This window comes from Musa acuminata, chromosome BXJ1-1 (genome assembly GCF_036884655.1).
Source record: "Musa acuminata AAA Group cultivar baxijiao chromosome BXJ1-1, Cavendish_Baxijiao_AAA, whole genome shotgun sequence".
NCBI lineage: Eukaryota > Viridiplantae > Streptophyta > Magnoliopsida > Zingiberales > Musaceae > Musa > Musa acuminata.
Window position 1 is genome coordinate 13,497,004 of NC_088327.1, and position 24,041 is coordinate 13,521,044.

At 39.4% G+C, this 24,041-nt stretch overlaps 4 protein-coding genes across 6 annotated transcripts; 2 read left to right on the top strand and 2 right to left on the bottom strand.

Annotated features, from left to right (window-relative positions):
- Window positions 1–827: 827 nt before the first annotated feature.
- On the top strand, window positions 828–11,828 carry LOC135585437 (histone-lysine N-methyltransferase EZ3-like). Of its 3 annotated transcripts, none has more exons than XM_065185258.1 (17): window positions 828–981; window positions 1,087–1,188; window positions 1,266–1,603; window positions 2,549–2,710; window positions 4,530–4,614; window positions 4,732–4,887; window positions 4,994–5,041; window positions 5,122–5,193; window positions 6,352–7,058; window positions 7,745–7,895; window positions 8,898–9,118; window positions 9,400–9,531; window positions 10,068–10,158; window positions 10,259–10,306; window positions 10,385–10,513; window positions 10,735–10,812; window positions 11,486–11,828. In XM_065185258.1, exons 1-17 carry the CDS (start codon window positions 934–936, stop codon window positions 11,669–11,671), a joined length of 2,754 nt encoding a protein of 917 aa, XP_065041330.1. In that variant the 5' UTR covers window positions 828–933; the 3' UTR covers window positions 11,672–11,828. The 3 variants fall into 3 exon arrangements, with proteins under 3 accessions (XP_065041330.1, XP_065041337.1, XP_065041343.1); XM_065185271.1 differs by having other exon boundaries at window positions 855–981; window positions 1,061–1,188; XM_065185265.1 differs by lacking the exon at window positions 10,259–10,306.
- Window positions 11,829–15,746: 3,918 nt separating this feature from the next.
- On the bottom strand, window positions 15,747–17,466 carry LOC103996909 (outer envelope pore protein 16-2, chloroplastic). The gene is made up of 7 exons (XM_009417973.3): window positions 17,299–17,466; window positions 17,174–17,225; window positions 17,039–17,110; window positions 16,939–16,970; window positions 16,836–16,869; window positions 16,364–16,431; window positions 15,747–16,287 (listed from the first exon to the last, which is right to left on the bottom strand). The coding sequence occupies exons 1-7, from the start codon at window positions 17,425–17,427 to the stop codon at window positions 16,144–16,146; spliced, it is 531 nt and encodes a 176-aa protein (XP_009416248.2). The 5' UTR covers window positions 17,428–17,466; the 3' UTR covers window positions 15,747–16,143.
- A 551-nt stretch (window positions 17,467–18,017) lies between these two features.
- LOC103996900 (universal stress protein PHOS32) lies at window positions 18,018–19,036 on the top strand. Its single transcript, XM_009417961.3, has 5 exons — window positions 18,018–18,235; window positions 18,297–18,368; window positions 18,445–18,551; window positions 18,630–18,748; window positions 18,818–19,036. Exons 1-5 carry the CDS (start codon window positions 18,037–18,039, stop codon window positions 18,897–18,899), a joined length of 579 nt encoding a protein of 192 aa, XP_009416236.1. The 5' UTR covers window positions 18,018–18,036; the 3' UTR covers window positions 18,900–19,036.
- A 408-nt stretch (window positions 19,037–19,444) lies between these two features.
- LOC135679293 (uncharacterized) lies at window positions 19,445–20,653 on the bottom strand. Its single transcript, XM_065192839.1, has one exon. The coding sequence runs from the start codon at window positions 20,651–20,653 to the stop codon at window positions 19,445–19,447; it is 1,209 nt and encodes a 402-aa protein (XP_065048911.1).
- Window positions 20,654–24,041: the final 3,388 nt, after the last annotated feature.

The following is a 24,041-nucleotide window of genomic DNA, read 5'->3' on the forward strand; positions in this document are numbered from 1 at the left end:
CGTGGATGTGTTGATGCAACAATCAGCATTGAGCTTGAGCTTGTGTCGATGATAAGAGATGTCAACAAAACCTAAATCTTCGTTGTGTACCATTTGTTCTATAGAGGATAAGATGAGAAAAAAGAACGGTGATTATTCTTTCGGAAAATAATACTCATTTTAACATGCGTTGTCATTCAGTATGTATAACTGTGGTAAGACTGGTAAGACCAAGGCGAGGAACTAGGAAAACTTGGCAAATTTAGTTAAGATTATTATTATTATTTATTATTTTATTTGGAATCTTTAAAGAGTTTCAATGACATTGTACTAAGAAGGGTGCTTGAACTTCCAATCTCAATCACCCTATATGAATCATTGGTAAATTATTTTATAGGTTGTTTTTGGAATCCGAAACCAAATTTATTGTTTCTTTAATCTGCCAAGAGTGTGGTTCAATCACTTAAATATTATTATTATTATTATTATTTTAGAACAAGATCAAACCGTGTGATCTCAATCAAATGGTAATACTGACCTTGAATTTTTTTCCATAATCATCCATTTGTTAGCTACTTTTTCATCACAATCCAATTAATTTTTAGAGCTTATGACGATTGCAAATATTTGTTAGCTAATTTATGAAGAGAGCGAAGAGAGAGGAGAGGAGAGGAGGGAAAGGAAACGGGGGAAAAGAGAAGGAATATAAATAAGAGAAAACCTGTGGAGATAACAAACAACAGCGAGCACACCTCAAGGAAACACGCTGGGGTACAAGTTAATTCAGACCACACGATCATGGTGGAACCCACAAATGATGAGCCGCTAAGACGTGAGTCCTGACGTCCGGTAATCGTTTAGGTATCGGAAATAAATCTACTTCGGTACCTTCAAAAAGCTCGGCCAATTCTGCCCGGCCCCGTTCGATGCTTCGCTCGGTGACAGGCAGCCGCCATGGTTACCTCCTCCCGCGCCGGCGACGCCTCTTCCAATCGATCTAAGGTCTGATCTTTCCACGATTTGTAGATCTCTTCGTCCACTTTTCGTGTGGTATTCCTGAAAGCCAATCCAAATTTCTTAGTATTTCGCACGATTCTTCCGTCACAGAGGGTGGAGGGAGAGCAGGGGAGGGAAGGGATTGCTAATCTGTCATGGAAATTGTCCCAGATGAAGAAGCAAATCAAGGCATCCAGATTGGTTTCCATCAGAGTAATGCCTCTAAACCCTTGTTTTCCTTGAAATTCCCCGTTATCGGATTGAGCCGGATGTTTGTTTGATCCCGATAGGAGAAAATCGAGACGAACAGCAAGAATCTTCGGCTCCACACCTGCAATCTCTTTGATCTGGCTGCTGCGGCGGAAGCCGCCACGAGGAGCTCATCGAACCAGTCGAAAGGGGAGAACTTGCTATCGACTAGGATGGGAAGCGCTCCTTGTACGTTGAGCGGATGGGATGTGTTAAATGGATCGGGGGATAAGGAGGTCGTGCACAACCAGGAGGAGGTTTTGTCGTCGGGGACGGTGGTGATTGGAAATAATGGCGGCAACAAGAGTGTCGTGCGCCTCCTCAACCTTCCTTTTGTCGAAAAAATTCCACCATACACCACATGGATATTCTTAAACAAGTACTGAAGAATCTATCATTGTCACCATTTCTAAATTTTCTTTCACATTAGGTTTTACTTGCTGAAATCGGATCAAACGGAATTGTATCAATACATTTGTGTTTTTTTTTCTGTTCCTTTTATATATGAACACCCAATTAAAAAGAAGAAAATTGGATATTGCAAAATTTTAGTCAAATGCCAAGTTGTAACATGTTCTTTGTTTACATGAATATAAAATGAGATGAATCAGGAAGTCAAGTGGTAAAATGCTGATTGGTTTGTTTTTGTTAACTATTTTTTTACTATTTAAAACAGTTACCTTTTTGGTAAAGATTTATGCTTTTTTAGCATGTTACATTTGTTTGTTTCAATCGTGGAACAGATCTTGATACCTAAGTATTGTGCCTTGCATGGGTGGTCAAAATCAAGCTAAATCCTTAAGAAGTTGAGAACTTCAAGTATTGGTCTTGATATTTCTTTCTGTCTCTCTGAAAATACATCCTTACCATGCTAATATTGCCAGAAAATTGTGAAAAACATTCTGAAGTTAGTACATGGATATGCAATGAAAATTTTGCTACTTATTTGCCTGAATAACCGTTGCATTTGTTTGTTTATCACTTAAATCATGCTATTTGTGAACAATGTTCGTATCTTTCATGACCATTAATAATGATCAACATAATATCATCTTTTGTTTTTCCTTGTCTTAGTCCAGATAATATGTAAGATGTGCATTCTATATTGACCTCAATCCAATAACCTGAAGTCACTCAAGCTAACCTTACAAAATAATTTCTAATATATGCATAGCTTTCTTCCTAGTTACTTATTATTTCCTCTGCTACAGTTCTCTGTACAGAATCAACACCTTTTGGCAGACAATCTATACCAGCTAAAGTTCCTCTTTTCGTAAGTTGCAATTTCTTGGTATTTGCTACACTAACACATTACACAATGCAGAAATCAACGAATGGCTGAAGATCAGTCTGTTGTTGGAAGGAGACGGATTTATTATGATCCAGTTGGCAACGAGGCACTCATCTGTAGTGATACTGATGAAGAAATTGCAGAACCAGAGGAAGAGAAACATGAATTCTCTGAAGGGGAAGATCAGATCTTGTGGTAAACATTGCTGCACCAATTATTTACCTTTCCTAGCAGGGCTTGTGATGCGTTGCACATAGCGGAAAGAATTATAGTGGTTCAAAACTGCATTTTCTTTTACATTGGAAATTGATATGCTATTCTACAATCTCCCTTCTTTGTTGCATATCAGCAATGTATCAAAAACCTTTGTTTCAAGTCAAAAAATTATAGGATGTCCCCAACAGTGCTTCTTCACATACTAAGCCGTGTCAAACTTTTGTGATATTTTGAATTTATTGTTTCAAAGCAGTGGCAAGTTTCATTAAATTTGCATGGTGAAACCTCAAGATATATTTCACTTTTCTTCCAGGAGTCTGAGATCTTACTTCTGTAACTACTTGACTTTACCAGTCCTTATATTGATAAAATCTCCTTGAATACTCCTCTATCTCTAGTTTCTTTTAGAACAAAAATAATCCACCAATAGTCCTATAACGGATTGAGTTACATAGTGCCCCCGAGGTCTGGAACCCCCTCTTTAATGGTTCACATTCATCATGCACACACATTCATAGGGATGTACGTCAAACACTAAATTTTGAACAAAATTTTCCCACACAGCATGTATCTAGAGAGTCAGTAAGTTACTATTTGCAAGGACATATTGTCTGAGAAATATTTCTGCCAGGTTCAGTAATACTTATAAATCTTGGTCTCTTTTGATGGGAAGGGAATATAGTGAATTCGATTTACACCATATCAGTTACCACATAATACATATTTCAGTTGTAAACAAGATAGATGGTGTGAAATGTGATATTCGACTTTACACTTCTCTTATCAAATCACTTTAGGGGTTGAAGTGTTTTTCCATAAATGTTACAAGTTTTTTGTATGATTGATTCATTTGGATTAAATGGTTCTTTGTTCTCTTTCTTTCTTTCTTATTATGATTAAAAGTCCTCAAATATTTCTAATCTGTTCATGTAAAATTTTCTTCAGAACATAATTACACTATGATAAATTGGAATAGAACATTATTCACCAGCATAAATGGTAGGTATGCTACCATTCTACGCACCTTTAAGTGCTCAAAATTACTTGTTTAAACATGATAACTCTTACACTTTATTGTGCTTGGCCTACCCACAATTTAAGAAGCATCAGTAGTTTTTCAAGTTTTTATGTCAGGTATCTCTCCCTTGGATGATGCTTTTTTCCAACTGGATATGAAAGATGTCTGTTGTTGTTCTCGTGGCTTTTTCTGAACCTCTTTTTAGGTCTGGCACCCCAAAGAATTTAGTTGAGCCCATTGCCATCCAGCCACTGCATTTCAACCTTCATACTGTCAGGCTCTCTTTTTCTTGACTATGGTGGGTTCATTATGAACATTCGGTGCATACAAGAAAATCTTCCATAGGAGAATAAAAAATCCATCTAAATGCCAATTTATAATGCAGAATGTAAGCAATAAATATGATGAAAATCAGAAGCTATAGACTATATGTGATGGTGCACTTGGTTTAAGTTTTCTTCAATATAGTCTAGGCTCTAGGTTGATTCAAAATTTGCAATGTATTTGGTAAACGAGTATATTTCAATTTGATATATACCATTGATGATTTCAGTATTTTTGCTTTTCTTTCTTTGTTTGATAACTTCCCTTTTCTGCTTGTTGGTGTAATAATAAAATTTAGCTGCCTTGGCTGTGTAAAATCATTATCAGACAGTAAAATTATAAGAAGGTTGTTTTCATTATAATATCTATATTTACGGATGTCAAGTTGACTTGATGCTGATGGTTTATTTTTTCTTTTCATCTACACAATGTAATATTTTCATCTTCTGTGTGCAGGAAGGCCATTCAAGAGCATGGGATTAATCAGGAAGTCCTCAATATTCTTCACCAATTTATTGATGCAACTCATGATGAAATTGAGGTATCTTGAATGGCAGAAACATGAGAGCTTTGATGCATTAGTGATGAAAATTCGTTTCAGATGTCGTGCTTTAAGATGCTTATAAATTTCAGCTTATACATAAAATTTCTTTTGCAGGATAGGTATGAAATGCTTCTGTCAAAACATAACAAGAAGCACAGAAGCGAGCCGAAAGATTCTGATGAAAAAGATTCAGAAGGAAGATTGTTTTCTGATAAGTCTCTCAATGCTGCTTTAGATTCTTTTGATAATCTCTTCTGTCGTCGTTGCTTGGTAGGTTTTAACTTCATTCCAACTTTTTTGTCTTCAAGAAGCTTCTCTTAAAGTTGGTTTATTCATAGGCATGATACCTTCACTGACTAGATGCTACTGCTTGCAGATTTTTGATTGTAGACTTCATGGCTGTTCTCAGAACTTAGTCATCTCTGTGAGTCATATTCTTCAAAGTTTTCTTCTTCCAAGATTTTAAGAACATTTTATGATTTTTTTATAACTGTTGCTTGACAGAACGAAAAGCAGTCTAGTGCTTTCGACCTTGAAGAAAATAGGAAACCTTGTGGTGATCAATGCTACCTTATGGTATGATTCACATACTTAGTGAAGCACTAAAATCCTTGAATGCTGTCTTTAGAGTATCTTTGTAATAAATTTTTGGTCAACCATAAAGAGAGAAATAGTTTTTTATTCATGATATCACTGAAAGAATGTTATGTGATCCCTGAACTCCTTGAATTTAGTGATTGCTTGGGATTAACGTTTGATGTTTGTGTGCTGCCAATTTTCTTATTGAATGGTGATCTTTGTTGTACAATCTTCTGTCAATAAATGTTGTTTGCACTTGTAAAACATATTTAATGGTCATCTTAAAATTCTTGGATGGATGTTTTGAGCTAGGATGAGCATAGCGAAAGAAAATACTTGAGAAATTTATATACATAAATTGCAATGATAAAAAGATAGATGGCCTTCAAAAATAGATGAGTTAATGTACTGGAATGAATTCTGATCTTTTTGCTGTTTAGTGATACAAAATTGAGTTCAAAATGTCAAAATTGAGTTCAAAAATAGATGAGTTCAAAATGTCAAAATTGAGTTCAAAAATAGATGAGTTCAAAATGTCAAATAACATTAGGTTTAGTGATACAAAATTGAGTGTAATGTGCTGTTAGATCTTTTTGCTGTTTATGACTCCTAAGCATCACTTATGTTTCAGTTCATTCAAGGCTCTGTTGTCAGTTGTTGGAGTCCTTTTGGTTTCAGGTGTGAGCTGGTTTGGGATTTAAGTGATGTGCTATTTAATCAAATGGCAACATTGTAATGGCATTGTACCATTGACTTGTTATTCATGATGATTCCAGCTACTATCTTGATGTATGGATTATTGTTGAGGAGCTTCAGTATTGTTTTTTTCATTTGTGTAACAGAGAGGCTAACAGATAATAAAAAATCGAAGTATATGCTTGTGAATGCCTAAAACATCATATCATCATGAGTAGGTAAATTAACTCATGTGCTCATAATTTAGTTCGGAAAGTTACTGCAGTTGAACCTTGTGAAAACAATATTGAGCAGGTGAATAAGACTGTTTTTTCCTTTCCTTATTAGGGCGAACACCTTGGTATGTTAGGTTGCAGATGGCATACAGAGGACTATTTAGGATGTGAGAGATACAGCTGGACTTTTTTGTTCATTTAACAATCAAAGAAATAGCTGACATGTTTTTTCATCTTTTTTCAGAGAAAAGAAGATTGTCAAGCTCAATCAAGTGGTACTTTTGGTACCAAATTTACACATGAGATAGAACCTAAAACATTAGCAGAGGGACTTGATAATTCATTACCCTCTGAATCTGAAGACTCAAATCCTGATGATGAGAATGCGAAACCAGTTGCTTCTGAGAAAATATGCACTAATATTAACACGCCCATCATTTTGTCAGAAACTTCCAATAGAACGGGTAAACAAGATTCTGAAGATACTGATGATATAGACACCACATCAGATGTTCCACTGAAAAATATAGACAAGCACAAGACATCAAATAATGGAAAGAGATTACTGGGAGAACATGAGCCTGGCGAAGTAAATTTGATGGCTTCTGACAAAAAGCGGAAGAAACCATCTTACTCAGAGGTTCCTTCGATGCATGAGGATTTCTCAGACAGACATCCCGATTCAAGCACTGGTAGTAAATGTCCGGATTTTGAGTCACCTGCTCCAAATCAACAACTGGAGAAAGTTATAGACAAGTATGTTGAACATCCTACTGGGAACGATGTTCGTGTTGGTAGCAGCAGTAATACTATAGAAGACGTAACAAAAGGTATTACTCAAGTTACCATGATAAAGACCTCTTGCTCTAACAGGAATGAAACCGCTCATGATTGGAACACTATGGAGAAAGATCTATACTTGAAGGGGATAGAGATATTTGGAGAAAACTGGTATGCTACTAAATCCTTATCTTGTTTACCATTTAGTCAAAAGAATATAATGTTTTGGAGACATTTTTTATAAGATGAATAGTGTAAAGAGATAACTTATATGTAAAATACATTTTTAAAAATATAATGCTTGATTGTCCCATTCTTGTTGCTTTTCCATGGTTCCTGAAGGACATAGTGACTTGCCTCTGTTATTAAATTGTCAAGCAAGATGTGTTCTATTGATCTTTGGATAAAAAGAAATGCCACCTAGTAAGTCAGTACATGGGTAGAGGTGAATTTATGTTAATGTTGATGCATTTACTGGTAAAGCTATCCTGCTCATTGTCAAGTGACTGATAGATGCATTTAAGAATTACAGTCTGTTCTTTGTAGCTAACAATGTAAACAAGAGCTAGAAGGATTAACTTTGCAATATCTGTTGTTCATGAAGACTTCAGTCATAATGAGTTCCATGAGTTCTATGAAAAATAGAACTGGTGCAAGGGCAGTTTGGAGAATTATCACATAATGACTCTATATTCTTGTCATTTGTGTCTCTTTTAGTTATTTTTTAGCCCAAACGAAGAGCTGAAGCTAATTTTTAAATTTTAGTCCACACATCTGTAGTGATGGTTGTTCTCCCAGTTGGTTTGTTTGTTATTCATGTCATTAATCTGCATTCATTTAATGCTCATTCTCTGCAGTTGCCTCATAGCAAGAAACCTACTTTCTGGCCTGAAGACATGCATGGAAGTTGCAAATTACATGGCCAGCTATGGAGCTTCCCTAGCGAGCAGACCCATCTTAGCAAATTCATGCTTTGATGACAGTGGGAGGACAGATCAGGAACATATGGTGCGTTGTAAAACACCAGCATATTTGACATTACAATGGCAAACTTCCTGTTACAGGGAAATGATTGAAATTATTAGATTATTCTACAACATAAGGAAATAATAATTTACTACATGGTTCGTTTTACCGGTCCATACCGATGTACCGACACATGGTACGGTTGGACATACCGATAGACTAGTATATGCCACCTGTACCAATCTCCTATCGAACCAGTATGTATCGCCCATAGCAAGTGGTATGTCACGGTTTGGCGAACCTTGATTTACTAACCTTTGGTTGAGTAGGGTGACTCTTAAAACTGTCTGAATTATGCAACTGTCAACTAGAAAATTAATGAAACCTCTGCAAGGAAATTTTTCCTCACCATCTCTTAGCTTACATGGTTCTAAAGTTATAAAATAGTCATTTGGGAAACCTGAGGAAGGAATGGGACAACTCTGAAGGAACTGTATGCAAATACATGTTCTTAATCTCTATTCAGAAGAATAGTCAATTCCCTAGTGTGGTTGTGTTTTCATGGTAATGTCTTTCTCAATACCAACCAAGCGATCTGGTTGGCTTCCCTTTTTGAAACTCATTTTCCTCGTCAACGTTTTCTTTTTTTCTAATGAGCTTTTGGACTACCCTAGAAGTTTATAATTAAGATCCAAATGCAAACATAAAAAAAATATTGGCAATATTTGGAATTTGTTAAGTAAACTGATTTTGTCGACTTCTATATATTGTCTCTCATTGCACTGCATATTGTTGACTCTTTCAGCTCCTACAGGAATACAATAAATTCTGAGGTTGTAAATCAAACTAATTTTCTCTGTGCATTATCATTTTCCTCTCTTCTCTATATAACTTCTCTAATTTAGCTAAGAAGCTGTTAGGTAACTACGGATGCTTAATAGTTGCTCTCCAACTCTGGACACATTATTTATGCAGATGGTTTTATATATCAAATATATCAAGTTCTAGATGCTTACTCTAAATGAGTTGATGTTAACATTGTAGGATCAAGATATGCCCACAAGAACACGAATATTGCGAAGAAGGGGAAAAACACGGAAGCTTAAATACACCTGGAAATCTGCTGGCTACCCTTATATTCGCAAAAGAATTGCTGATGGTAAACAGCAGTCATGTAAACAGTACACACCATGTGGTTGCCAACAAATGTGTGGGAAACAGTGCCCTTGTATGCACAACGGAACTTGCTGTGAGAAGTATTGTGGGTATGCTATTTTTTCATCAATCTATAAACAATTATATACACAGTAACTTTCTTCTTTGAACAATACTTTTTTACATGAAAATTAAGACATTATATTGAGAATATAACATGCTAGGCTGTGGTTTGAGTTTATGTTGACGTACGCAATTGTAAATGGGAATCAGAAGTGATATGTTGAATTCCTATTGGAGGAAATGATATAAGATTGCTGTGAGCTTTTGTAGGTCATCTGGAAGTATAATTGTCATTTTCTGGTTCATTTATGAATTTTTTTTTATGCAGGTGTTCAAAGGGTTGCAAAAACCGATTCCGAGGATGCCATTGTGCCAAGAGTCAGTGCAGAAGCCGGCAGTGTCCTTGCTTTGCAGCGGGTCGTGAATGCGATCCTGATGTCTGCAGGAATTGTTGGGTTAGGTAATTTTGTTGTTCTGTGATAATTTTCTTCATTTTTAATGATTTTAGTCAATTGAGTTTATGAATCCTTTATTATGCATGACCAAGCATCATCCTTTGCTGTGGAAGAACTTTATGTGCACAAATCATGTTAGATTTCCAGATTATCATGTTACTATAAAGAGCATCCTCAGTTTCTATTAAGTGAATATAAAACAAGGCTGGTTTAGTTGTTTCATAGAGCCTGCAAATCTGGTTACTGGAATAAAATTGTTTCCTCCTTTAGTGTCTATGCCCTAATTAATTTTGTGTTTTATTGGTCATGGTTTTGTTGTGTCAGAACAGTTCTTGGTGCTTCTACTCTTGTTGTTGATGGAATTTTGGAGAAACGAAAGCAAGTACAAATATATTGATATTTTCACTAAATCATCCTATTTAATTTTTTGAAATAAGTTTGACAGAAAGAGTAGATCTAATGTAGTTTTCTTTCTAGGAGCTAGATGATTATACTATTGTAGGGCATAATATACACAAGAAAATGCTTTCTACTTGTGCAGCTGTGGAGATGGTTCCCTAGGTGAGCCATCAGATCGAGGTGATGGCTATCACTGTGGCAACATGAAGCTCCTTCTAAAGCAGCAGGAAAGAGTGAGTGTGCACTACCGTTGCAATGTTACATCATCTTTTATGGTGCTTTATACCAAAATACTATGCGTACTAGTTCTACTTCTCTTTTCCGTTTGCATAGATTTTGTTGGCAAGGTCCGATGTTGCTGGATGGGGAGCCTTTATTAGGGTTAGTAGATCGACGATAGGTATTACATTTGCTGTAATTTTGACATTGTAATTAATACTCCCCTCGTGTGGTTAATAGAATCCGGTTAACAAGAATGATTATCTCGGAGAATACACTGGTGAATTGATTTCCCATAGAGAAGCAGATAAACGGGGGAAGATTTATGACCGTGCAAACTCATCTTTTCTTTTTGACTTGAATGATCAGGTACCATCTTGGCTGTTTCTACTAAATTTCCATTCAAAATTGGACGTCAGATTTTATTACATGTGATATTCAATCAAGCAATAGATCTGTGTATCCCTGACTCTCATTGCTCTTCTTGTTGACCTGACAAGAAGCATATAATTCACTGGATATAGTTCGTTGTTGATAGAAGATTATTTTTATCCTTTTGTAACATAAATGTGCCTGTTGCTTATATGCAGTATGTATTGGATGCTTATCGCAAGGGTGACAAGCTGAAGTTTGCAAATCATTCATCGAATCCAAATTGCTATGCCAAGGTATGCTCAGTCTTGGTATTTTCATGATTAGATTTTTATTATAGATCGTGGAGTAGCATAAGTTGGATTAAACCATGGGTTGAACTATAGAGTAAAAGGCTTTCAAGTCTCTTTTTCGCATAAAACCTCCAGAAAGTTATGAGAAAAATGGAGGCATGAGTCAGTAGTAAAGCACTATGGAGAACGAGAGGCACCACGTCTAATTATCATCAAATTATAAGCAAGGGTCATTGCAGCCAGACCAACCTTTTTATGCCCACTCAGAATCGTCTAGGAAACAAGTTTAATGATTTCGTCAATTGATATTTCTCACTTCAAAATTTTTATATGCTCCGCATGAATTGTTTTGTTCATACTAATATTACCATTGACTTAAAAACTACTAAAATTGGTTTTTTCTTTTCTTGGAAATACTAAGTGTAAGGAGTTTGTTTGATGTCCTTCATACTGCATCGCAAATTCTCCTTCTGAAAGGTTAAAAACTTCAACGAATTGTATAACAGTGCATCTAAGAAATCATATTGGTGCTTCTCATCTATGACAGTGCATCATGCACACTGTGGACATATACGTTATGATCTCAGATAAAACTAGGGTGGGAACAAGACCAACTTAGATCCAACAACTTATCATTTGTTTTGAGATCCTGATGATATTATATTAACCTCTGCAGGTTATGCTGGTAGCCGGCGATCATCGAGTGGGTATTTTTGCCAAAGAACACATTGAAGCAGGTGAGGAGCTCTTCTATGACTACCGCTACGGCCCTGATCAAGCGCCTGCTTGGGCCAGGAAACCTGAAGGTTCAAAAAGAGATGATTCTTCGGTGTCTCATAGCCGAGCACACAAAGTTGCTTGATGAGGTTATTTTACTTTGTATCACAGGAACCACACTGATATCCATGATGTGTATGTGAGATGGCTTCACCATCTCATCAACATGGCTTTTGTATGCAATTGATGTTTGTGTGAATATACATACATATATATATATAGTCTGTTCTTCATGTGATTAATTCTGTCTACGTATCAAATTTATATGAGATTGTTCTTTTTTGTTATTATGTTTCCTCAGCCTCTATTTTGATCCGAGGCGTGCAGATCGTCCGTCGGGAATCCAACCAATTTCATATTTCCGCTGGTCGTCTGACGTGTGGAACCAATTCAATCTTTCGGTCATCGCACCTTAAGAACCACGATGAATAGATGCTGATAGGAAATATATTAATCGTTAATCATCGTTCAACACAAAAGTTATTATCGAAGGAAAAATATCATGTCACCCTTCACCTATTTGTCTATATGGACAAAAGTCTATGGTAATCATTCAGGCTGTCTCTCCCTTACCACTCACATAACGGATTATTTCTTTCAAGATCAAGTATAAAACCTAATCCCGATGCTACCCCAAGGGGTTATCTTTTCAAGAAAAACTCACATACACTAAGAGATCTCGATCACTAACTTGAGCGTCGGAAGAACTAAGTTAAAAAAAAAAAAATTTGATATTGATCTTAGTGTAGATAGTGCCTTAGGAGCTTAACACTCCAACCTTGGAGCCACCTTAGTCACCACCTCGAACACTCCTATACCCTCGAGTTTGAACCACATCGGGTTGACTCAAATATCGACGATAATTTTCCTTAACATTTTTGGTACTAGAAGGAGGGTCTGATATTGTAGGAACGTACACCCGTCAATCCTCTCAACGAAAGCTCTAACTCCGAAAATATAAGGTCAATGACCCAACCAAGTCCCGAGGGAAGCTAGCGCCAAACTGGAAAAGATCTTACCAAGTCATCAAAGTCATTCGAGATGGAATATATTACCTTGCGACAACAGAGGATGTTGCAAACTTGAAGAAGTTTTACCCATAAGGCCTCCCTTGGGATCAGGCCAGGGAGGACTATGCCACGAGCCTCGAATGTTTGCCTGCAAGGCCTAGGGTGTTGGTTGTATGATGTATCTTTAAAGTGCCAACTACGAATAAGAAAAAAAATATATTACTTTTAGAATGATTACATCAACCAGATCGGGCTTCTACATCCAAGATGAAGCTCTGGACTGTCAAAATAAAATGCTAATAGGGCAAACAAAAGGAATGAGTTAGGTAGACTAACCTGATGACCAAATAAGAGATCAACAATTGGAGACGACAACTCAGGCGATAAAACGAGTGACGAGTCGGGGCTATCATCAAAGGGTATCTTGGTCATCATCAAGGTAGTCCATGAATGGATCCTCTTTGAGCACTAGCTTAAGATACCTTGCCTTGAAACGAGCCAAAGTGATTTGGTGCCCGAATTGGTGCAAGGTGACCCCTATCCTCTTTTGACCCCTATTGAACTCGACGGATGCCATGTAGTCAGCTATCGCTTCCTCTCTATAATATACTATGTTGCTCAGCCTCTAGCACTTCCCTTAGGTCGCGAGCCTCCCCACTCACCATCGTGACCTTCTCGACAAGCTCTGAGTTGCGCATCCTCATTGAGTGCAGGGTGAGTCGCAATAGTTCATCCTCCATTGCTCGGTTGTTGCTCCAAACCTCTTTTAGTTATTTGGCGAGTCCAACTAGACACAGATTAGCATCCTCTAATTGACGTGCCAACTCGACCACTCAAGCCTTCACCTCAACAATGGTATCAGAGGAGGTGGGGGTGAGGGCAGGGGCGGGGGCGGGGCACGGGCATGAGTTGGCTCCTTAGGTGTGTCATCCCTTTAAGGGCATGGAACCTTTCTCGCAATGATCTTATATTTCTTCCTCAGTTTGTTGGCGTTGTTATGATAATCAGACCGAGGCAGGTCCAACACTTCTATCAATGGCTCATGAGCAATAACCTGAGCCAAACGGGGCTCCATCGTGCCCGACGAGGAGCTAGGTGCCTTCCTCTCCAAAGAGTATAAATCCATGCCTGTATAGATCCAAATCACAAGGCCAAGGACTAAAAAAAGAGGCGAGTGAAGCGATAAAAAGTTCGGGTTGTATCTCGAGGAGTTGGGTTGAGACCCATGTTGATCAACCATTTCTTATCCATCTTTCAAATTACCTTGGAGGAAAAGAATATATCCCTCAATCGAAGCACTTGACCTGCCTCCTCATCCGACAAGAAGGGAGGGATGTTGTGAATGTAATGTGCCAACCAAGCGAAATTAAATCCTTAATCTTGACTTGAACTCACGAGGAAGAAGTGCTCCTTCGATCCTTTGTAGTTGGAAGGGGTACCACTAACCTTGAAACCTCCTTGAATGGCTAGGTAGTGGCTACTTTTCCCCTTGCATAACTGAAAACAAGTGACAGAAAAGGTATGGATCGAAGTAATATCTACACCTCAACATTCTCTGATGAACATTATTAAGTAGCACCACGAGTTGGACGCCATTTGAAAAGACGATATCCCCCACTATCGAAGGCAGAAACATTATCACCGAGTGGAGAGGAAGTTAGAGTCTCGCCTCGAAGGTGTCGCAAGATAAGCAAAAAAGACACAAGTGTGAGGTTGAAAGGGTGTTGACCGGGTCGAAGAACTTATAGATCAAACTCAATCGAAATACAATACCTAGTTCATAAGCGATCTAGGAGAGGCATGTTTACCACTGAGTCATAGTCATACGAACTTTTCATAAACTCCAAGTCCCAAAAAACTTTTGGGTTCACAGGAGATGTCTCCTCCTATGAAGGGGGGGACGCCTCCTGCACCCTTGGATTGTCCAAAGACGGAGCACAAATCTCAGCCAACTAATGGCCAAAGGATCATGAGGAACTTGTATAAGAAAGGAAAGATATCCCAACCTGAGGTGGAAGAGCAAGATGATTGACCAACAGCCAGAGAATCAAGAGGAACTTGTATGCAAAAGGAAAGATATCCCAACCTAAGGCAGAAGAGTAAGATGACCGATGACTAGTTTGTTACAGAATTGACGACATCGAGGGACTCAAATACCGACCCACCCTACTAGGAACCAGGGCAAGATGGAGAACTCTCCTAAGGAGGCCCTAAGGGCGAGGTTAAAAGCTTCTAGAGAGGCTCTAAAGAGACTGAAGTCTCTAGAAACTCAAATAAAAGAATGAAACTCATCCTATATGGAGAGGAAAAATTTATAATTAAGATATCGATCTCTCTCCTTCTATGATCAAGACAAGTGTTCCTTTAGAGGAAAAATCTCAAAAAACATCGATTGTAAGAGGATCTAAAATTCGATAAAGGGAAAACTTGAAACCCACCATAACAAAGGAGGACTCTAAATCTATCACGACAAAACAAGAACTTGAACTCCGTCATAACGAAGGGAGGACTTAAAATCTATCATGACAAAGGAAGGACTCAAAGCCCATCATGATAGATTAAGAATTTAAAATCCACCATGACGAAAAAAAAAAAATGTTGACAAAGATGCAAGACAAAATGTGCTTAAAGCATTCAAGTAAAAAAAAACTCGACCACTGCTAAAAGTTTACTACGATGAAAGCACAAGACGAAATATACTCGATACACGTGAGTTGAGAAAATCCACACTTTACTAGAAAATGTATGAGTTGAGAAAACTCAATATATATCAAGAGAAATTCACTATGACGAAGATACAAAACAAAATATACCTGAGACGTACGAGTCAGGTGACGAAAAAATTCTCATCTTATACATGTAACACATCAGGAGCTGAGCTCGACACTTCCACTTCGAAGCCACCTTATAATCACCACCTCGAACACCCTTACGCCCTCGAGTTTAGATCATGTCAAATTGACTCAGACATCGACGATTATTTTTTTTAACAAATATTACACCAATTCAAAAAATAGATACTATCCATTCGAAAAATAGTTACTACCAATTTGACACAAACATATTACCAAATAATATAGCACTAACCCAAAGATGTGATACGCATAAAAGCATGTACAACATTAAAAAAAAAAAATCAGCATCGCGAGAGAAAAAAAAGCATTCCAGCCTTTATCTTCTTAAGGAGCAAAGAAGTTGCAGACAACCTAAGCACAATACATCCAACCAAGTCAACACAAGCAGAAACAAAGCTGTTCTTGGAAGAAGACCTGCAAAGGAAATGAAGTGCACGCGTAGAAAAGGACAGGATACCATCCACCGGTACTTCGACGAAAAGAAAGGAGAAACAAAACAGGACTAAACAGAGTGCCCTTATGAAACGAACAGGCTTGCCGAAATGGAGACTGCAAGGATGAGACAGAGCGGTCTCATACAACCGGAAGAACGTCTGATGTCGTCAAAACCAGAGATCTACCTACGACAAGCCAGCCAGCCTACACACTGCCTAAATCTGGGTTTCCAAGCCATGTCATCCACGGCTCCCACTTCAGAATATGCCGGAGAGGAGGTTCGCTGCCGTGGAGAGCGCAGCTCCGGTGATCGCGCATTGGACGATCTGCTCATGGGAGGTGCCATCAGCTGTCAGTGCCAATGCAGCTCCCGTTATTGCCCCTGCGACTGCGCTGCTCTTCTGCAGATGAGAACATCAAGAGATCAGGAAATCACATCATCTTCATCCAAGTGAAGAAGAAGGAACGATACTTAACCCAATCATGAGAACCTCTAGCCTCCTTTAAACCATAGGTTAGGCCAGAATACATGCCAGCAGCCATCCCTGCAACAAGGAGAATGGGAAGTCATATTTGTTAGTCTATAACGAAAACATGGACATCTAGTAATTTCTTCTATCAAAGTGAAGAGAATCTGAACAAGCCATGCAGATTTTGAATTGAGTTACCACAAATGTAAAAAATTCAAGCTATTAAAAAGGACTCAAATCTATGTTAGATCCTTCGGACTCCACCATGAAATGCATAGAGAGACCAAAAAGAACATCAACGGATCCCTTTGGAAAGAAATAGAAAGAGTGCTGATATCCTTAATAAATAGTTTGCTAATGGGTGATGATTAAACTTCTCTTCCGAATCCCAAAGACCCAAAACTGCGAAGAATCATCTACCAAATTCCCAATCCAATAATAAACCAATAAAAGATCCATAGCCAAAGGCCGTCAGTTACCCCATTGAAATGACTCCTTCCCAGTACTCTTTACCTGAAACATAACAACACTTGCTCAGTACTCAGCTGCACAGTAAAAGACTGTAAGTAGTGTACTTCTTACCATCGCTTCAAGTGACTTCTTACAGTTCTCTCCTGTATACACCAAGAAATGCAATCAGCCACTATTTTTATTGCCCGTGTATAGAAACGTTCCATAGTACCTCGAAGGTCTGAGAACCTTCTCTTCTTGCCACCAGTTACGTCCGCCACCCCACCGGTATCAACCCCACTACCTGCATAAACACCAAACCGTCGATGCACCTGCACACATACATAAGAAAGTATGCGATGCTGACCTTCCACGGCGGTGAAGTAGGCCTCTCGAGTCACCGCTTGGACGGCTCCGATCTGCAAGGGCAAAAGCGTCAAGCAAAATGAGAAACTTCAAGAGCAGGCCGGGAGGCGGAAACGACGAGGGTACCCCTGCGGCCTTGAAGAAGCACTCGGCCACGCGGTTGACGAGCGGGTGGCCGAAGTCGAAGAGCCACCCGTTGTCCATGTCCCTTATCTCGTCAAGCAGCGTCCGCGTCTCCAACTTGCCGCCGCTCATCTTTCTCTCTTCCTCCTCCGTCGTCGATGCCTCGGTCTTCTTCCCCTTCTACTCCGAGTTAAAAAGGAGATGGGCACAGGAGGAGGCTGAAGAAGAGGTCGCTGGAAAGAGACGGATTCGACACGTGTGAGATGCGGTGGCATTATTTCGGGGGCGGTTAGTTACCGCATGCAGGTAGTTGCTACCGCACGCTTGTGGGCCGCGCACGTGTGGATCGGCTTGATTTAAATAGCCTATCCATTATGTAAAATAAATGTCGGATTATTATCGCTGGGATTAGTGAGACGAAGTCAACGAGGAGAGAGAGGGAAGGGGACCCTCCCGTGGCGGATTCAACCCCGCTTGGTTCGGTGTGCCGCCCCCGCTTTCTCCTTCCCCTGTTTCCTTGCTTCGATGGGTTACACGAACCACCTGCAAACACAAAACACCTCCACTGACGAGTCATTCATCAACACGTGTGCCCACTAGACCGTCTCGGCCTAAAACTGCTGCTCGCCGTTGTCGAGGTAACAAGTGATCGCGTAATCCAAACCATGGAGAACCACCGCCCACGGAGAAACCCGGGACGTCAGTATAAGAGCCGGCGGCCTGGGATCCGGAGCTGCGACCATGGCGAACGTCGCGAGTTCGAGGGAGCGGCGGATCGTGGTGGCGGTGGACGAGAGCGAGGAGAGCCTGAGCGCGCTGCGGTGGTGCCTGCGCAACCTCGTCCGGCCTGCTCCCGGCGATGGGTCAGGGGCGAAGGACATGATCGTGCTCCTTTATGCGAGACCTACGCCGCCGGTTTACTCTGCATTGAATGGAACAGGTACGAGCTCTCTTCCTGTGTCGTCATGGCAGAACGAAGAATGAGTCCCCTCTGTGTACAGAAAATGGAAGAGAACACCACGTGTTCGGTACCCAAGAGGATTTCGTACCCGATCTTCAAGTTCGAGAAACAGGTACGAGGCGTGATCGCTCTCTTGATCCTCTGGTTGCAGTAGAGGAGAAGATCTTTCTGCGTTGTTCCTTTTGTAGGGCGATCCTTTGCAGAAGATGTGACCGCCACATTGGACATGTACGGCAGAGACCTCGCTGATTCGGTCACGGAGAAAGCCAGGAACATCTGCAAGGATTATGGCAACGTAAGGTTGCAGTATCCATGAAAATTGTTCGTGTTCTTCCACTTTTGAACTGGATTCGTTCTCTGCAAACTGGATCAGGTCAAGGTGGACGTGAAGATCTCGGTGGGAGACGCAAGAGAAGTCATCTGTCAGATGGTGGACAAACTGGGCGCGGACCTGTTGGTCATGGGCAGCCATGGCTACGGCTTTATTAAGAGGTGAAGAGAGGCGTTCGGTCTACATTGCATATGTACATTCGATCCATCTGCTGATCCGTGTGGTCTCAGGGCGCTGCTGGGGAGCGTCAGCGACCACTGCGCTCGAAATGCGAAGTGCCCTGTTCTGATCGTGAAACATCGAGAAGCTTAATTGATGCATGTTCTTTTGGCAAGCTTTCTTCGAATAATCCAGTCTTAGATCTGTGCAGTCAATGTGTTGATGTGCGTCTGAGACAGTGAAATAGGAGATGATGAGAGATGAATGAATATATAAATCCCTTCACAATAGCCTCAAGCTCTTCACCACCACTAGTTTCTGGGTGGTCTCCTCTATCATGCCTCACAGCCTTCTTCCTCTCCAAGATAGATGATGACAGTTGATCTTTCACTTGATACAATGATTTCAGAAACACTCAACAGCTCAGCACAATGATCCCAGAGAAGATTAACGTTTCCATTAGGTCGTTGCTTATGCAAACAAAGAACTTCAATTTAAACCACCAACAAGAACAAGATTCAGCAGGGTGTACATGTTCTCTATTGGACAGAACAATTAGTATGTAAGACTGGAAGTAATTAATGGAAATTAAATGATAAGAAATAAGAAAGAATCATGCATTTATAAGTCTGCTTCACTTGGGAGAGTCACCTGCAAATCTAGCGAAAGATATCTAAGAGAAGACAATGGAGTTTATGTTAGAATCTTGGAGAGTGCCATATGGATGTGTAGCCCATGGATTCGTCTTCAACTCTATCAGACGGAAGCGGTTCCATGATTTGATCTCCAAAGTTGTATTCGCCGGATTCGATACGACAGAGAAGGTTGTCGTTGCGCATGAAGTCGTACTCCGTTGCGAGGAAGATGCTATTTCGTCTTGCGCGAGGATAACTGGTCGCAGGCCGCGCGAACGAGCGGCCGAAGCCTACGAACAAGATCTGGTCGTCTAAGCTCTTTGCTGTCACCAAAGAGAGCTCCCCTGCGATCGACTTTAAGCGGAAGATCTCGACTCTGTCCGTCGAATACACAGGGAGCCGGTTGGGGTTCTTCCTGTCGACTGTAGGATTGCTGTAGACCACATTGCGGAGCACCAACAGCTCGCTGGACGACTCCACGAGACGCCATGACCGGAAAAAGATTGAGGTTCTCGTTGGTGACCCGACCACAGCCATCTTCTCAAGGCGGGAGTTGAACACAGCGACCTGTCCGGCTTCGTTAACAGTGTAGAAGGTCTCCTTGATGCAGATGACGTCGTCGTACATGATCGAGTGATCGACCAAGGTCCACGAGTACCGATCGGATAAGCGGAGAGATGCTAACAGTGGCAAGTCTGGCATGAAGCGGAAGCTAGCCAGGATGGTGCAGTGTTGTTGTCTGGCTCTTGGATTCGAGGACATGGCGATGGCACGGACGTTATACCTTTTCATGATGTCGCTCGTGATGTCTGGATAAGAGCGGCGAAGCTGGGGCGCCCGGAGCAGATTGAAGACCGGCGGAAGTTCGAGCAGAGTGCGGCTGAGGGGATTCAGCAAACAGATGCGTGAGGAGGCTTTTTTTAGGACAAGCCATCCGTCGCAGGAGAGGCAGACGTGACAGTCGCCGGCCCGATCGGGCAGCCTGATCGAGTGCGTCTTGGCGTCGGAGAGGGAGAAGAAGGAGAGGCGGTTGGTGGTGCGATCGTGTTGAAGCAGCAGCCATGGAAGCTGCGGAGGACGGCGACGAGGGTCGACGGCGGCGGACCGCCATGTGGTGCACACCGCGCGGAAGTGGACGTAGTCGGAGACGTCGACGACCAGCAGCTCCGCGATCTGCCGCAGGAGATGCGCCGGCAGCTTGGACCAGTCGACGCCTTTTGTTCGCTTCGTCTGGCAATTCACGGTGAACACATCGCCTACGGCCTTCTTCATGTTGTGATGACCGAGGAATCTTCTCGTCAGATTAAATATATATCTTGGTTCTGTTAGATTATGTGATCATATTTAATTAGGAAAGATATATTATAGATATGATTAGATTAGATTATAGATATGATTAGATTCTGATTATGGTTATTAGCCAATAGAAAAGAAGTTCATGTTAAAGTATGATTCCTTATGAGATAACCTTGACGGGAGGAACTCTCCTAATAATTTATCCTTGATGGGAGGAACTCTCCTAATAACTTATCCTAGACCCTCTGCTTCGCCTATAAATAGACAGACTTCTAGGGGTTAAGTGTGCATCTGAGTAGCATCTCAGCAATTGAGAGATTAAGGTTTTTCTCTCAATCTCCCTTTCCCCTAATCCCATCTCAGCAATTGAGAGATTAAGGTTTTTCTCTCAATCTCCCTTTCCCCTAATCCCCTAATCCATCAATCTAGGTGATCGATAGGAAGAGAGGAGAAGGATCTAGTTCTTCTCCTCTCCGTGTGAAGGCGATGGCCGCCCTCACGCATAATGGTGGCACCCGTAGAAGGCACCTGCGGAAGGGCAGTGGCCGCAGATGGCGGTAGCCGCTGCCCCCGTGGACAAAGGGCAGCGGTAGCGACCGCGCCAAAGCGGCAGCCAAGCACGGGCGGGAACCGCAACAGCCAGGCGTAGGTAGTGGCTGCAGTCGTGCGCTGGCAACAGCCACGCATGGGCAGGAACCGCTGCAGCAGCAGCTCGTGGGCAGAGGCAGCCCCTGTGGCGACAGCGATAACACGCGGGCAGGTTTCGCCACAGTGACCGCGTGCTGGCAACAACCGCGGCCAACCGTGCGCGTCGTCCGACGGTAACGTCGTAGCGGCCGTGCGCAAGCAGCGGCAGCGCCGCATGCAAAGTCGTAGCAACCGCGTGCGAGTAGCGGTAGTGCCGCACGTAGCGTCGCAATGGCCGCGCGCGAGTAGTGGCAGCGCCGCACGTGTAGGCGACGGCACATATTAGGGTTTTGGCATAATTACGATTTTGACCTCGAGGCTAGGTTTTGCAAAATTACAGTTCTGTCCTTTGTAAATTTCATAATTTCAGTTTATATTCTGTCAACATATTTATAATTTTACCCTCGAGTCTAATTTCTACCAAATTATAGTTCTGCCATTCATAAATTACATATTTTTGATTTATATCCTATAAAGTATTTACAGTTTTATCATTATGAAATTGAGAAATTTGGTTTATATTCTCAATTATAAAATTGATAAATATGATTTATTATAATTATGATTGAATTTAATCATGATTATATTTTGGTTATTTGATTAGATTTATTTTTTGATTAAAAAATATAAATTATGGTTTACTTTATAGGTTTCTCATATGAATTATTGATTATACATGTGGTAAATAAAATCTAATTATTATTCTTGGATATTTAATTAGTTATTCACATGTATATATTTGAAATTATGAAATAATGTTTACCTTTCACATGAATACATGATTTATATGTTTTCATGATTATCATATGAGTTTTCTTTTGTTGATTAATATTCAATACTTATTATGATTATTATTCTATTATTGAACTATTTAGTATTAATGTTTAATAATTATTATGGTTATTATTTTATTATTGAACTACTTAGCATTAATGTTTAATAATTATTATGGTTGTTATTCTATTATTGAACTACTTAAAGAAATTTGATGAATATTATTTGTAATTCATCTCCTTAAGTTTTATCTGACTTGTAGCAACCAAAGTGGTCTTGGATGATAAACTTTTGTGATATGAATTACAATAAAGGTCTTATCATTTATAGGATATTTTCAGATTGTATTTTATATTTTTGTATTAGTCCTACAACCGCCAAAGTGACCTGGACCGATAATTTATAAAATACATTATGAAATTAGTCATAAATGATATTAAATAAAAATAATATTTATAATGGCAGTATGAATCAGGATAAAGAAATTTAGTGAATATTATTTGTAATTTATCTTCCTAAGTTTTATCTGACTGGTAGCTACCAAAGTAGCTTGGGATGATAGGCTTATGGGATATTAATTACAATAAAGTTCATATCATTCATGAGATATTTTAGATTGTATTTTATCTTTTTGTATTGGTCTTGCAGCCACCAAAGTGACCTAGACCAATAATCTATAAAATACATTGTAGAATTCATCCTAAATGACATTAAATAAAATAATATTCACGATGGCACATATAATTATGAGATTTAGATAATCCCAAAGGAGAATCTATTTCAAATAATTATGTGATAAAGTATGATGATAATGTTTTAAATATTGTTGTAGTTTAGGTTTGTATACCCAAAGGTAGCAATACTATTCCACAAGGATGGTATCAGTCCTCCATAAGTGATCTTGAGTGAACACTAGATATATTAATATTTCACCCAAAGGTGAAATATAGATGATATCAATCGTTCATCATATTTCGGAAACTCAAAGCATTAATGTTATATTATTATATTTCTGTAAATATTCCTATACTTTCTGAAATAAATTGCTTGAGCATATACAAATTGTATTGAGTGAGTGAAACCTTGATCAGATTAATTGAACAAAACATAATATTAATTACTGAAAGTTCTATGAAATAAAAATATTCCTATACTTTCTGAAATAAATGGCTTGAGCATATACAAGTTGTATTGAGTGAGTGAGACCTTGATCAGATTAATTGAACAAAACATAATATTAATTACTGAAAGTTCTATGAAATAAATAATTGAGGTAACTGATCAAGAAAGGTATGAAATACTCAATTTTATGATACTTAGACTTCAGTATAGTTTACAACTAGCGCCTGAGAATATCTAGGGATCAATTTAAATTATCTGATAAGTCATTAGTTGATACCTTACTATGATAGTATTTGAGAAATTTAATATTATATCCTCAAAATAAATGATAAAATTATAAGCTCAAGATTCATAATATTTTGAGTATTACTCAAGGAGTAGGTAATACTAAAATAAGGATGAAGCGTAAGTCCATATGAGTTTATAATTACTATATAAACTCATAAAAAAATATCTTCACAATAAAGTGTTACTTTTGTAGCAAATAAAGTGATGTGAAGAAGAAATATACTATAAGATTTGATTTGAAATAAAAAATATATAAATATAACCTTTATATGGTTCAAATCAAATATTATAGATATTATTAATGGATTAATTTAATGCTTCATCATATGTTACCAATAATAGATATTCATTAAAAAAAAAAGAAAAATGAAGAGGGATAAAACCAAAAAGAATGAGAAATTAGTTTATATTTATCGCTTATATCTAAAGATGATTCAATTTGATAAATCTTGAGAATCCATGTTGTGTTCTTATAATTCTAGGAATTTGAGTT

What these genes read in the sequence shown, in the direction of transcription:
- LOC135585437 (XM_065185258.1), top strand. Translation starts at nt 934, where the DNA reads ATGGTTACCTCCTCCCGCGCCGGCGACGCCTCTTCCAATCGATCTAAG. An exon ending in CCTCTTCCAATCGATCTAAG is followed by an intron (nt 982 to 1,086) that starts GTCTGATCTTTC and finishes CTTCCGTCACAG; the next exon opens with AGGGTGGAGGGAGAGCAGGG. An exon ending in GAGATATTTGGAGAAAACTG is followed by an intron (nt 7,059 to 7,744) that starts GTATGCTACTAA and finishes CATTCTCTGCAG; the next exon opens with TTGCCTCATAGCAAGAAACC.
- LOC103996900 (XM_009417961.3), top strand. Translation starts at nt 18,037, where the DNA reads ATGGCGAACGTCGCGAGTTCGAGGGAGCGGCGGATCGTGGTGGCGGTG. An exon ending in CTCTGCATTGAATGGAACAG is followed by an intron (nt 18,236 to 18,296) that starts GTACGAGCTCTC and finishes CTCTGTGTACAG; the next exon opens with AAAATGGAAGAGAACACCAC. An exon ending in GGCTACGGCTTTATTAAGAG is followed by an intron (nt 18,749 to 18,817) that starts GTGAAGAGAGGC and finishes GTGTGGTCTCAG; the next exon opens with GGCGCTGCTGGGGAGCGTCA.
- LOC135679293 (XM_065192839.1), bottom strand. Translation starts at nt 20,653, where the DNA reads ATGAAGAAGGCCGTAGGCGATGTGTTCACCGTGAATTGCCAGACGAAG.
- LOC103996909 (XM_009417973.3), bottom strand. Translation starts at nt 17,427, where the DNA reads ATGAGCGGCGGCAAGTTGGAGACGCGGACGCTGCTTGACGAGATAAGG. An exon ending in GCTTCTTCAAGGCCGCAGGG is followed by an intron (nt 17,226 to 17,298) that starts GTACCCTCGTCG and finishes TTGCCCTTGCAG; the next exon opens with ATCGGAGCCGTCCAAGCGGT. An exon ending in AAGGTTCTCAGACCTTCGAG is followed by an intron (nt 16,971 to 17,038) that starts GTACTATGGAAC and finishes TGGTGTATACAG; the next exon opens with GAGAGAACTGTAAGAAGTCA.